Source organism: Plectropomus leopardus, chromosome 7 (genome assembly GCF_008729295.1).
Source record: "Plectropomus leopardus isolate mb chromosome 7, YSFRI_Pleo_2.0, whole genome shotgun sequence".
In the NCBI taxonomy this organism is placed as follows: domain Eukaryota; kingdom Metazoa; phylum Chordata; class Actinopteri; order Perciformes; family Serranidae; genus Plectropomus; species Plectropomus leopardus.
In genome coordinates, this window is record NC_056469.1 from 25654290 (window position 1) to 25669666 (window position 15377).

Genomic DNA, 15377 nt, shown 5'->3' on the forward strand with positions numbered 1-15377 from the left:
CATACTTATGTTATATTCGGTGTCGGGAAGGTTTTTAAATGTAATAATTTACAGGTTACTAGTTACCCTGTTAAAAATGTAATAAGTTACATTTTTACAATAACTATTTTAATTACTTCATTAAAGTAATGTAATTTATTACATTTGATTACTTTTTAAAATTACTTTTCTAACAAATGTTTAAAACAGGGCAATTACACTGAAAAGACCCCAAAACATTAGTGCATAAATGTTGTGCTCAGATCTGTGTCAGCGGCTTTGCTGATCCACATTGTCCAACAATATGCCAAAAGAAGGAGTTCAAGAAGATGCACAGCACGAAGATGAAAAGCAACAGAGTGAATGTTTTATTCAGCGTATAAAGTTTTTACCGAAAAGATTTATTTTCATAGGTAACCCCTTTTTAATCACCAGGACTGATTAGTATGCCTAACTGCAATTTAATTCCATATTTTTTCCTCAGTAACTGTAACTGATACAGTTACATTTATTTTGTAAATTAATTACTGTAACTACTTACATCTAAATTACTTCCCAACACTGGTTATATTTTATACTATAATTATACTACATTATACTATTTATTATACTATGCTACTTTATATGGGTTAATTGATATTGTTTTTTTCAGGGCTAATGCGATACTGATTATTAGTATATAATGAGGCCGATAACCGATATTTAGAACTAATATGCATTTACAATAAAAATGAAAATATTTGTCAAAATTTAGAATGTGGAATTTAACAAACTCCAATGCAAAACTGTGCCTTTAGCAATCATTTAATCAAACTAAACCTTTCAAAATCATATACAGCAAATTCCTTGCAACTTTTTTTTTATAATATTCAGTGAGAATATAAATAAAAAATGCATGAATAAAAATAGCTCCCTGAGGTTTTACAAAGGAAAAAATGCCAAATATAGGCCCTGATAATCTGCCAGACAGATAATCAGTCAACCTTTACTACTTTATCCTTATATCTGTCCTTATATCTAGATTCTCTTTTTGTTACTACGTGTGTGATTTTATTATTATTATTATTATTATTGTTATTAACAACATTTAACTGTTTAAGTGAGAACAACTGCTCTTGTAACTGCTTTTCATTTGACAGTAAATAACCTTGAACCTTGAGTTTTTAGCTTGAATGGTGTCATGTTGACAACACATGGGTGAAGGACACGTGTTGAGATAAATAGTATTAAGTAGAGATTACATGTTTATCGGTGATTAGAGTAAAGTAGTATATAGTCACCATAAACTGAATATAAACATATTATTTAATCTACGCCTGTCAACAATTTGGAGAAAGTAGGGAATATTGAGGTAAATTGTTCCTGAATTTTGCCTGTCAGGCATAAAAACCGCTTTGCATTTGTTGTGATTGACAGGCCAGTAGACGAATATGACTCTAATCCGAGCCTTAAAACGGAATTTGATGGGTGGACCCTGTATGGGGAGAGACAGAAGGTGGGCTAACCAGGGTGTAATCTTTGCCTGAGAGAATATACTCAGGGCTGAAGGGCGTCACTTAACTTGGCCAGTTTTACTTATCTGCCATTTTGTATCAGCGCTGTCTGTTCAGAGGAAGTTGGTCGTCAGTGAAGAAGGAAACAAACATGCGAGTGTTCACTTAGTTTGCACATTTAAGAAAAGCATATTACCGTTTGACTTGTTTAGATAGATTGGCATAGGTAGCAGTCAGTTGCGTTTATTTTTTATCTGTTCATCGTCGTGTCAGATTTCATCTTGTTTACGTTTTGCCTTTAGCAGGGGAGCTAACGCTAACGACGTTAGCCGGCTAGCTTAGCTAGCAACTGTCCAAGCGTTAGCTTTCTAACGCTAACAGTCTGTGGCGAAATGGCGGCCAACACGACGCAAGTAACCCCTACAACAAACTGGTAGGTCGCACTTTGTGGCTACACAGCACATGGGGAATTACATAAATGAAACATAGTTTAAGACTTAAGCGTTAAAATCGTGTATGATGTGACTGAGGTGGTCAGCTATAATCTTGAGTCAATCGTAATTAGCTCAGCTGAGGGTGTTGACAAGTGTTAGCATACTTAGCTACATATAGGCCGTTGGTTTGTATAATAGAAAGCTTAAATGTTAGCTGCTTACGATAGTTTTCTATACTACTGTATCAGTGTCAAACTACGTTATTGGCGATGAAATTGGGTGCAGTTGACTTAAAAAACAAGTTATAAGACTGTCTTTTTGGGTCAGGCTTCCCAATCACATGCTAACTGTAACATAAGAACAGCTACAGTTAGCTAACGGGCGATCAAGATGATTAACGTTAACAAGCCAACGGTTAATCAACAGAGAAATAGGTCAAAGTGAACGACTGTAATCATTTAAACCTGTCAGACACAAGGAATATAATTAAAATTTTACAATCGAAAACCTGTTCTGGAGTAAAACGTTAAAAGGAGATACATACATTTGTTTTTATAGAGGGATGTCCCGATCAAGAGAGTTTTTTTGTTGTTTTTTTTTTTTGCCCCTGTCGGGTAATATAGCTGGATGATGCATACTTCAAGTGCTTTAACGCTATTAAAATACATTTAGTGTATATGCTTGATAGTTTAATAGTGTTGTATTACAATACAAGTAACATGTCTGCATGGGTCTTATTACAGTTACACCCATTAAAGCATTTATTTGTTTTACATAATCAAGTAAACGGTGTAAATGTCTTCAGAAATTGCTCTCATGTCTACTCAGTACAGCATTGTAATATAAGTAAAGATCTCTATCTATGAACAATGTCATCATAGTTCCACTTTAAAGTATTGTTGTAGCTTGACTTAAACATCCCCAGTCACAACAAAGAAAAACGGTCACAATTCAGATCTTACAGCATTATGGTAAATCTTGTTCATTAAAAATTCATCAAAAATTTCAATCCTGCTTAAAGTGGTGTAGCAGCTTAAGATGAAAATGAAAACAAAAAATCAGTCCCTATTTATTGGAGTAGCAGTATTACAATAAAACCTAAACATCTGCCACAAATTGTGCTCTCTGTTTATGACACTCAGGTATCATATACAGAGGACTTTGGCAGCATATGTGCTTCATTAAAAAATGCTTTAATCTGGGCCAATACTGATCCATCCAATCTGATCCAGACATCCCTGTATTTATATCATGTTAAAGTTATTTTAACCTGTGCTATTGATCAAATCAGACCATATTATATAAATGCTGAAATACTGATCGTCCTCTGTTGATGGCAGGTCCTATGGTGGTTCTGGAGACGGCCAGGTTCATGAAAACCCAGAATGGGAGAAAGCAAGACAAGCACTGGCATCTATTAACAAAAGTCAGAGCTCTGCTAAGACTACACAAGCCAACCGGACAGCAACAGCAGAGGTGTGCTTTTGATCTTTTCATGTTTGCTCACCTTGTTCTACAACCTGAGATCTAGAAATACAAATGTGTACACAGAAAATCTAAATGAGTAAGAAAATTCTGATCAATCACAATGTAATTGTGGGCTCCTTATTCACAGTTATTTAGCTATTCATCGTTAGAGACTGTGTATTTTAAGTACATTGGACCCCATTAATCATCTGCATAACAAGAAATGCAAAATCATTCACACTATTGACATAATAAAAAGTGCATTAATTAACAATTACAGTAATAGTGGATAACTACGAATTACTTCCCCCTGCATTACTTGGACCTACACAATGCTCTTACAGCATTAATTGTGCAGAAATTGTATCACCATACAGAACTAATAAGTGCCTGAAATGCCAAATAGGTGTTTAGATGTGTAATTCGTAGGGCTGTGCTCGACTTTTCAGTCAAATCAGATTTGGCTGTTCAATATAAACATTGAAGATTTGGTCTTTTTTCCATGTAAAGTTGAAAAGTGTAACTGTGCTCAGCTGGATGTTCACACAGCATGACAAGGGCATTCATGTAATTCAGTAAACAAGCTAACGGCACGAACGACGGATCAGAAATCTGCAATAATATTTTTCGCCAGAGACTTTGTCATATTCAGTTGCTTTGAGCTGTAAATTCACAACTATGGAGCAGAAGGTTTCTCCTCCCTCCTCCTCCTCCTCCTCCATGCCCCTGCATGCGTGCGAGCTGCAGCTCCCTGTACCAAAGAGCAGCGTGAAAGTCATGAGCGGTCACTGCACAGCAAAATCAGTGGACCAAAACCATAAGCACACTGACTAACAACACCCCCCCACCACCACCACCACCAACTCAGGGGTCACTGACAGGGAGCAGCTCTAGTTATTAACGAAATGTCTAGAAACATGATCTGTTTTAGTGGTGGATCATAACCTGTTTCACAAAGATTTTTTTATAATTTTGTAGCATTGTCATTTTTGTCCATTGTAGACAATATTTGCTGTGTTCTGGATTAAAATAGTAAGTCTATTTGTGCGTGTGTGTAATTTCAGGCCGGTCAGTTTCAGCCAGCAGTAACTGACTCCGTTGCCATTCAGCAGCAGCAGCAGCAACAACAACAACAACAGCAGCAGCAGCAGCAGCAGTACTATCCATGGTACCAGCAAACTCAGCAGCATTATCCTGGATACACATACCCCTATAATTACTACTACCCCATGGGTCCAGTAAGTACAGAAAACAAATTTGTTCTTGTCAGTATGTTACTGTAGTAACATATCAAACATATCAAATGCATGCTACTGCATTCAACACTGTTAGCTGGCAGGCCTGTAACTCCCAAAATTACATCTGATGCTGAGAAATTAGAAGATGGTCCTATGCTGACAACATGGGTTTTCTCTAAATTTTTAGTATGGAGCTACATACCCACCAAATCAGTATGGTGTACCTCCAGGGCCTTACCCGGGAACTCCTACCTCCAATGGACAGGTACATTATAACAATTTGTAGTTATTCATAAACCCTTGAATTGCAGTGCATGTATAATCACAGACAGAACTAATGAAGTTTTGTCACTGATTCTTGAGATTGTACAAACCTAGAAGTATGAGAACCGGACAAAGTAGTGCCTGAGTCACTGAACTTAACAAGTGACCTTATCAAATATGTTCAGATGAACTCATTTTTAGTGGTATGAGTGAAGTTGCCATGCCCCGCAGGCAACTTCATCTTGTAGGCATTTCTGTAGCTACTACCCAAAAAAAGTTGCTAAAATAGCTATTTTTTTTACTTTTCACTTTTCACAGCCTCCTCCGGTGCCTGGAATGGAAGACCAGTCCCCCGGCTACCCCTCCCAACCACAGCCTCCTCCCCCTGCGACTCCTCAGCCACCCCAGAGCCCAACCACCTCAGAAAACCCCCCTCCTCCTCCACCCCCACCAATTCCTCCCCCACCCAACTCCCAGTACCCCCCCCCCCCCCTCACAAAATGCTTACGGTGCTAATAACTCCATGCCATACCCACCCGGTGACCCCAACCAAATGCAGGTTTACAATCATTCCCAGGGAAGGCCAAACTATGGACAGGGCTTCCAGACCCAGAACACCTATCAGCCCTCGCAGAACCCCTCCCAGCAGCAACAGCAGCCAGGCCAGTATGTCCCAGGGCTTGGCAGAGGAGAGGCCAACAAAAACAAAAACCAAAAACAAGGACAACAACTGTGGCACCGCATGAAACGTAAGATTTGCTTCTTTCATGACATCGTTAAATATGTCTAACATTTTTACATCTGAAAACGTCGCTGTTATTCTGTGATGCAGCATATACAGCTCTGTGCAAAAGTCTTAGACAACCTTTAACTTTGTCATTTTATCAAGGTTATGATGATCATACATATTTATTTCCCAGTAGTGTTTTTACTAAAATACGAGAACATACAGGAAATATGTATTCAGTATTAAAAATGCAAACATTTCAGAATCATACAACTTCAACAGGCTAAAGTTGTAAGTATCAGTGTGAGCTCCATTTCTACTTAGCATGTCTCGAGCTCTCTTTGACAGACATTATAAGATTTACAACACTAATCTTCTGGTGTCTTTACACTAGGTTGCAGTCAAGACATATCCAGATGTCAATATTGATTGTTGAGCTACTTTTTTTTTTTTTTTTAATATTAATGCATTGTTCAAGTTCTCTGCCTCTAGCCCACAATAGTTTTTTTTTTTTTAGATATGGATATATGTAACAAAAGATCTATGGCCCCAAAGACTTTTGCACAGTTGTGTATTTTGTTTTTGCTGTTTTTGCTACATTTGAGTGAATATTCGCCAGGCTTGTTTCAACAGTAACTAAAACTGCATTAGACTGTTAATGACAATCCAGGTTGTACACAATGCAGACAGAAAGAGGAAATCTGGAGGGATTTACACAACATGCCAGTCTTAGTCATACAATCCGTACCTCTTGTTAAAGGAGATTGTGTTACCAGGAAATACAGAAATATAGGAGACAGTCAGTCAGATATTTCACTTGGTGACAGTTGTAAATACCAGTCAGAGAGCTCCAATCTGTAACACTCCTTAAAGAGGACTTTGGTATGAGAGGTGGTTTAAGGGTGATGTCGGGCAAAATGTTGTGATTCTACATTCTGAGTTCAGATATCCTGATTCTTCATACTAAAGAAGTAAAGTTACATTATTGTGAATCTCAGTATTTTGTTCCTGTGAACCTTGTAGTGGTTATTTAGTTATTTTATAGAATGCTGAACAGATAGAGAAAACACCTGCACAGCACTCTTGAGTTTTCATTTCTTAATTATGTTCCTATTATTTTTTTTTGTTCTCACAGAGGCACCCGGGACAGCGTCTGTAAAGTTCAGTATTCACAAGAGGCCCTATCAGGTTCAGTGTTCTCAAATGTCCAATCAGACTTTCCCTCCAGGCGAGCAGCCCTCAGGATTGAATCCAGCTCCTTCCTCCCCAGCTACTGCGAGCGCTGCACCTGGAGGGGCTCAGACACGGTGAGAACAGTTCTGTCCCCACACGTTTAGGTAACAGAGTGAATAATATGTTGACTGAAAATGCTTCCTCTTCAGACCCCAGGACTGGCCCCAAGCCATGAAGGAATACGTGCAGCGCTGTTTTACAGCCTGTGAGACGGAGGAAGACAAAGATCGTACAGAGAAGGTTCTGAAGGAAGTGTTGCAGGACCGGCTGAAGGATGGCTCTGCTTACACCATTGATTGGACTCGTGAGCCGCTGCCAGAGTGAGTTCAGCACTGAATTAGTGTTTGCCTGCTGTGTGTATTGATTGTTATCTGTGATACTACACATGAGCTATAAAGATAAAAAAAGGATCTACAAAATCTGCTGCGCTTTGATGTGTTTTCAGTTGAGTTAACTTCTTGGTTCATTTTCAATAAGCTCCTCTGCAACATTCGTGACTGATAATATCGTTTGGGATTTTTGGGACTTTTTGCCTGGAACTTAAACCCAAATTGTGATTAGAGTGTTTTCATTTTCTGTTTTGTTTTGGGTTTTTTTAGACTAAAGGTCAAGCAGTCTCGCTGGGAGGCTGTTCCATCCCAGAGGTCCTCAGACGGCTCTATTAGCCGCGGTGGAAGTACAGTGGCTGCATCGTCAAGAGGCAGGGGCGGTGGACACAGACTGGGCCACTACAGGAATGTATTTTCCCAAAGGAGTCCATCTTCTAGTTCCTCCCGCTCCTCCTCCCGCTCTCCATCCCCCTCCCATGGCCGACACAGGGACCGCAGCAACCAAAGGCACAGACGCAGGTAAGACACTATCTTTGGCCTTTGCTTTTGTTACTGTAGGAATCTTGTGGCTTTTTTTAAATGTCTTGTGTCTCTTTGCTCCAAGTGATTCTGGCTCACAATCGGACAGCAGCATCTCCAGTGACCTCCGACCCCAGCTGTCACGAAGGAATCAGAGAGGTGCTCGTGGTCGTGGTAATGACAGGGATAGAGGCCGGGGAGGTGGAGAGAGAGGACGAGGAAGAGGAGGAAAAGCAAACCGAGGAAGGCGGTAAATACATTTGTTGTCACTGATCTCTGTTCTTGAAGAACGCTTATTACTTAACTGCTCAATGCAGGGTTCCCACATTCAAAACCTGGTAAAGTCACATTTTCCAGGCCTGGAAAAGTTGCGCAATAAGTGGAACCCATTGAAAGTTTTGGAAAAGTCATGGAATTTTACTGCGTGTAATGAAACTGTTAACGTAATCTTCCATTGATAACCCTCCACATAATGAAACATAATGGCAAATTTATTTTCTTAAGCTGTTGATGGAACATCTATCTGTGATGTTTTGTTGACCATTGCGTTTTTCTTCGTTTCCATGTTCTGTCTCCTCTACATATGCCAGCGAGATGAAATTATGTTTGAATAGAGCTTTGATATAATATATTTGAAAAATGCCAGGCAAATGGGGCAAGATTTTTATTATTATTTATTTTGCACATGAAAATGTGTGGGAACCCTGTCAGTGGCACAGGGATTGCTTTGTGAGTAACCTTTGACTTGTTGTCTCAGAAATATGGACGATTCCACTGCAGCTGTTGGAAAGAAGAGGAAAGGTGGCAACGCCGGTCTGGATTTCCACGACCCCAACAGAGAAGCCAAAAAGCAGAGCAGAGCGGCTCGTTTCCACAAGCAGCTGCGTTCAGAGCCCCTGGTCCTCTCCATCAATGCCCTGGACTTACCTGATGGGACACAGGAGGGCCTCAGCTGGGAGGACTGCCCCATTGTGGGGACATGCCAGGACATTTCCAAGCCCTACCTGAGGCTCACCTGTGCCCCGGACCCCTCCACTGTGCGCCCTGTGCACGTAAGTTGTGCTCTTTTGTTAACCTTTTTAAAGTTTCTCACTGAAGTTTTACAGACCAGAGATGCTGTTTAGCTTTTTGATTCTTCAAAGTTAAAAAAAAAAAAGAGTGAACATAATGAAACCTTTGAGTATATTAAATCTCTCTTCTTACATCACAGAAGATCAGTATCAAGACTCTGATCTGTTTCTGAACTTGTTTCTTACCCAGGTCCTGAGAAAATCTCTGCAGGCTGTGAAAGTCCACTGGAAAACCCACCAGGACTACACCTATGCCTGCGAACAGATGAAGTCCATACGACAGGACCTCACGGTTAGCTGTCTTCATAAATGTCTCATTTTTCCCTCCCTTTGTCTTTTTACAATGCTACTTTGTGTTATCTCCTTGGTTTTTTTTTAAATCTGTTTGTTTTTCCACACCATTATCCAGGTCCAAGGAGTTCGTACTGACTTCACAGTGGAAGTGTACGAATGTCATGCACGCATTGCACTGGAAAAGGTGAATCTGTTTTCCTTTTAAAAGTGTTGCAATAGTTGCTCCGCTGATTTTCAACCAGCTTTGTATCAAAACAATGTGGGTATTCGGGGCAAATGAACTGTGGTTAACTTCCCTCCATCTAACCAGTGCATTCAGTTGAGCAAAAGCACCCCTTTTCTCTATTATCTCTGGTCATGTAGCACCAATTTGAAAGATGTTTGCGTCTTTATACTGCAGACGACCTAGTTTTATGTGCGCTCCCTACATCAGTGAAGTACTTCTTTAAATGTGATAACCGTACATTTTTTAACACTAGCTGAATGTTTACTGTCCTCAGGGAGACCATGAAGAGTTCAACCAGTGTCAGACGCAGCTGAAGGCCCTGTATAAGGACAATCCCTCAGAGAACATTGGAGAGTTTACAGCGTATAGATTGATGTATTACATCTTCACTAAAAACTCTGGAGGTACGCTCACTCTTTTTTTTTCATTCTCACCCTTTCCACCTTTGCCTTGATGATTTAACTTTGGCCGTTGATCTTCTCCTCCAGATCTGACCACGGAGTTGGTGTACTTGACCCCGGCATTGCGGGCAGATGACTGTGTGGCTCATGCTCTGGCACTCCGCGCTGCCTGGGCGTTAGGAAACTATCGGCGCTTCTTTAAGCTGTACCTGGAAGCCCCGCGCATGGCTTCATACCTCATTGACAAGTTTGTAGAGAGGGAAAGAAAGGTTGCTCTTCGGGCCATATTCAAAACGTAAGTCATGCTCCACAAAGATATATTCGCACATTTTTTAGGTCCTCCGAACTTACAAGATCTTTGTTTCTGTTCACAGGTTCAGGCCCGACTTGCCGGTTGAATATGTGCAGTCCAATCTGGGCTTCTCTTGTTTAGACTCCTGTATGGCCTTTCTTACTGGGCTAGGTGTCACCTTCTGTCAATATGACCCCCAAAAGATAGACTGCAAAGCCAGCACAGCCACTTTGGCTGCTTCCTGAGGAGGTGGGGGGTGGTGGGGGTAGCACCATGAAGGGAGATGTGAAGGGACCATCATGGATCCTTACATAAACAATGCACTGCACTTCAGACACCTCAGCCTGTTCAGACAGATAGGGTAGTTGGCAGACTAACAACAATAGACAACCCATATAGACAGATACACGCTAGAATACCCAGCTGCAAGACTCAGACTCCAGATGTTATTTCCGACACTCAGATAAAGTTTGAAACATGAGTCTGCACACACTGTCACTCAAACATTATAGATCAGTCTGATGCCCAAACCACATTTATTATGCCAGTAAAGTGAGTGAACGCTTTAGATTTGGGGTTAACATGTAATCTCAGCACTTAGAAGCCAACAAGTCACAGATCCAGATCAGGGAGGCACCCTCATGGTTCCTGTTCCATAACCACCGTCAGATGTCAAAGCTAACAGTGTTCTGTTATGTCTTTTCCTTCCTCAAGTCAACAGCTCCAAGACCTGAAGACTCAAGGCTTGTCGAACCAAAAGGGAAATACAAACAGCTGTTCTTCAAGTCATTCATCCAGTGAAGCCCACAGATTCAGGTCAGCTTCACAAATTCCTCTTAAAGACTGTGAAACAACGCGGTGAGAAGAGGTGGTGGTTTGTATGTCCTGTCCTGCAACCGGTTTCCTCAAGGTGTCCGCAGCTGGCTGCTCCGCGTCCCCAGTCATATGGCCGATAAGAGCAATGGACTGAGTCTTAAGTTTTGTTCCTGATTAAATTACGTTGCATTCATTCGCCAGTCACAGTCATGAAATTGTTGGCCAGCTGTGGGGAAAAAGTCTCAATCCGATGAGCATTGACTTTGTGTGTGATAAAGGATAAAGGCAAGTGTTCTTCATCAAGGTGATCTCCTCATTCCCTCGTCCCCTTGAACCAAGCACCGTCTCCAGAATCAACGCAGCTTTAGGCAGAGAGGGAATCTGCTCCCATCGTCCTCAGGTAGACGTCCCGCCAGCAGCCTGGAGTCCAGCAGAACCCGATCGACGCAGCAAAGTGATGAAGCCCGTCTTTCATCCCTGTTCATCTTTAACCTCGCCAGCTGCTTTATGAAAAGAAACAGGCGGCCGTCTCTAAATACAGCTGACAGCTGATGGTGGAGCATCAACGGGAAAACGGCTGCTGTTACAAGAAGGAGTAACAACGAGTGGTTTGTATGTTACATCTGGCTGTGGTTTGCAAGGCTGGTAAGCGAGAGGGACTTCTCTGGAAGGAGGTGGATGACGGCACAGCAGAGACGTCGCCTCACGTCTTCTGTGTCTTTTTTTTAATCTTGTAGGTTTTTTGGTTTTTGTTTGTTTTTATTTTTGGACAGCAGTATTCTTTTGACCAAAGGCAAAAGCATTATGAAGCTACAAAGCATTTTTTAATGAAAATTCCTAGGTTGATATTGGACAGATAAATTGGTATAATATCCGATTTGATAATATATTAAGTGCCGGTGATGGTGACAATGAGATCCCAGATTTTTTTCTGCACATGTACTTGTGCTGTCTAAATATCAAACGGTAAATTATTTACATTAAAACATGAGTTTTAAACCTACGTAGACAGTAATAACGAAAGAGGGAGATGCAAGTCGAGTAAGTTTTTCCAGTAATTCTGATGAAATGTTATAAAATACAACCTGCGAATGTAGCGTTTTTTCTCCCAAATAAGCGGCAGTGGAGTTGGTTCTTTCTGATGCGTTTTTGGTCCATTTTTCCTCAGGAGATTTGTGTTTTTTAGGATCTAGAATACTGATGGTGGTGGTGCTCACTATTTTAGGTGATAATTGAGAAGAAATATTAACAACAGTACTTTAAGTAGCTTGAAAATATCAGGAAATGTCCCGTTAACCAACAGAACCTCTCAAGCTGGCTAAAACTAATACTGCTTTTCACCACATCCTTTAATTTGGGTCTTCATATAGAATGATTGTGCTGACGCTGAAAACACAGGTCCACATTGTTCCTCATATTTAGATTTTTTGATTTTATTTGATCAGTATTGATTACCACTGAAGAAATGTTGAGCCGGAGGTATTTAAGACTGTGGTGTAACATGAGTGGATGCAGGCTTGCTATACAATCTACATGTTTACTTGTCTACAGAGTATATTTTTGTAAATATTGTATGATATTGCTGTGATTTCTTTTCATTAAGTGCATAGCGTAGGCTGTTTTTGTTCACACACGGGTAAGTGTGATTTTTTTTTTTTCTTTTTGTGAATATGTAAACTTAAATGCAGACAGATCTGGATTGGCTTGTGCGTTATGTATTTCCCATTACAGTGGAGATAATAATAGCAGTTTCCAGTGCTAGTTTCTCCTATTACAGCCCGAAAACATCAGCACAGCCTCTCAAACCGCACTGTGGCGAGACGTCGTGCTTAATTTCCAGTGATGTGACATATGTGGTTGTAAAAATTGTCCATCAGGCAAAAACACACTGCCACATTTGTGTCACTGAACTGTGGCAGTGTCCATTCAAAGCTGATACATACAGTGACAAATGGGATCACGATTTCTAAACAAATGCTATGTTAACGCCTTTCCATCAGATTTGACAGAACTCCCGTAAACCTTGACCGTTAATTTGTTTTGTCAAACTGCTCACTGTTGACCATTATTTCAGCAAACATTTTGTAATGACAACAATCTCAACATGTTTTCTTTCTTCCCCCTTCATTTACCTGACCCCCTGCCCTCTTTGCTGTTCCCTCCCCTCACTCCCCAAACCCTCCTCTCACACACCACCAGACCTCTCATTCTTCAGCTCGTAGCACTGCTGCATTGCAGGAGCACATGGAGCGATGTTAAGTGGGCGAATGACCTCCAGACGCCAGCCGGAGAGTGAAATTGTGAGCAATCCAAGTGTTGGTTTGACCCACTCGAGTTGAAGCCACACAGCTGATGAAATACATGGGAGCGTCACACAGTGAAATACAGAAAAATGTTGCTGCTAACAGATTTGCTGCTAACCCAAAAATTTAAAATGTTTACCGTGCACCATGATACCTGTTTAGCTTTAAAAAAAAAAAAAACCCAATGTTTGATGATTGACAAAGTCACCATGTACTGCTGCTTTCTGTTTGTCCAGATGCATTTAGACTTTATTTAAAAAAATTTAGAAAAGCGCCTACAGACATTTGCTGGTAAAAAATTGTATTTGTTTTCTTTCATCCTCTTTATTTAGTTAGGAATCCTTTGGTTGGTGTTTGATTGTGTACGAGTCAAAAAGTTTCAGTTGAGACTAGTTTTGAGAGTTTAAACCCTCATTTAAGAAATGTGTCTGGACATACAGAATACGTTGTTACCCTCAAATTCTCCTGCATTTAGTAACATTTTTTATTTTCCATAGCGAGCTTTCTTTTTTTAGGCAGTGTTTCTTATTTTGACCAGTGCTGGTGTGTGCTCCCAAATTAAGAAATGACCCTTTGGTTTCTTCTTATGTGTATGAGCTTGACTGATGGTTGATTGATTTATTTTACACATATTTAAAGTGTGTACATGTGATGTCTCAGGTTTTCAGCATTGATACAGCCCAGGATGTTTGCTCTCGTTTATTTTTTAAGTAGAAATATTCACCCCGAAAAACTAACTACACATTTTCATTTTGGATGTTTTGTTTTCCCCTCTCTGATGCCCGAGTCATGTTTTCAGTATTTTTTTTTTTTTTTTTTTGCTCCCATGTTACTGTACACCTCCTCATCAGTCTCTCTGTAACTCCTCTCTTGACATTTACTGGAAGAACTCCCATGTCCCTCTCCTCTGCTGTGTTCATTTTCTTTGAATTAGTCTTTTCTCTGTTCTCACTTTCTCTTTTTTCCTCTCCCTGCATGCTGTCCTCTCCTGCTCTCTCCTACAGATCTCTAACCAGTATTTGTTCTCCTCACCCTTACCTTTTCCTTTTATGTTGAGTATGTTTGTGACCGTCTGCCGTGTGCATTTAGTCACTCTCACTAGTAAGTATTGTATTGCGTCTGCAATGCTTTAATAGATTATGTTGCGGCTCACTAACAACTGAAGCTGAAGGTTAATCTGCAATGCCTCCTCTCAATCTACAGATCTGACATGATAAACTGCCATTTTGTAAATAACGTGTATATATATTTTTTTGGAGAAAAAAATCTAATAAACTTCAAGTATAAAGGGCATCCAGTGTTAGTGGTTTTATATCAGGTAATGCATACTTGCGGAATTGATAAATAGACAAAACACAAAAAGTAAGGAAGTTTGTGTTTGGTAGATAATTTCTTTGTTGAAACAATCCTTCTTGGCAATAAATCTTACACCGTTGGAAAGTTTTTTATTTCACTTTTAAATGGTGCTACATTTGTGAGGAACATGCATTTGTGGGATGTTCAGCAGAGCTGAGTATTTGGGTTGCTCACACAGACTAAAGATGGACGACATGACAGCTCCTCAAAGTGAAGTCATTAAATGTCGAGCGCCCCCTGGTGTCTGACTGCAGTACAGGTGCTAAGCCCCGCCCCTCCGTGTTAGTGAATGGACAGAAACTGAACTAAAAAGTCAAAGTACACACCGATATCTTTTAAACATAAATACAGCAGGATCATTTCAGCAGTGCAAGATAAAAACAAAACTACAGAGTCAGTGTTGCATGGACGGTTTATTGTGAATTCTCAAAAATATGGAGAGAGACGCTTGTGACAACTGAAAGATTAAATAAGGCCTAAATTTGGTTACCCAAATATTATGTTTCCTTCCATGTTATACAGTTATACAGCCATGTTTGACATTTTAATTTTGGCAAACACATTTGAGGTATGAGATGACATCAAAGTGAATTTAATGTAGTGGCTGGAAAACAAAAGAGTTTCATAGTAGGTTAAAAAAAAAAAAAAAAAAAAACGTTTAGAGAAGTTGAATTTGCAGGAAAAGGGACAGAAACTACATCAAAGATAAATGTGAGGGAAATTAATATGTAAAACTGCATGCAACTGCTTAAAAAGAAGGAAAGGACAGCACATGCGGTTAAGTTTAAAAGATAAAATTAAAGAGAACAGCAGGAAAAAAGTTTAAAGATTAAAAGCTTTTAATAGAAAGTGAACAGGCAAAGTGTGAAAAGCTAATTTACTAACAGGGAAGTAAAGCTAAGAGGCAGAGAGAAGAAATGAGAAGAATTATGTAAC

General features: G+C 40.1%; 1 protein-coding gene across 1 annotated transcript; it reads left to right on the forward strand.

Annotated features, from left to right (window-relative positions):
- Nucleotides 1-1595: 1595 nt before the first annotated feature.
- On the forward strand, nucleotides 1596-14376 carry leng8 (leukocyte receptor cluster (LRC) member 8). The gene is given in 16 exon segments (XM_042489599.1): nucleotides 1596-1905; nucleotides 3247-3382; nucleotides 4438-4611; nucleotides 4799-4876; nucleotides 5194-5355; nucleotides 5357-5624; nucleotides 6738-6909; nucleotides 6985-7155; nucleotides 7435-7683; nucleotides 7769-7933; nucleotides 8441-8735; nucleotides 8944-9045; nucleotides 9163-9231; nucleotides 9548-9677; nucleotides 9762-9969; nucleotides 10049-14376. Coding segments are annotated over 16 exon segments (2583 nt in total). The 5' UTR covers nucleotides 1596-1864; the 3' UTR covers nucleotides 10212-14376.
- Nucleotides 14377-15377: the final 1001 nt, after the last annotated feature.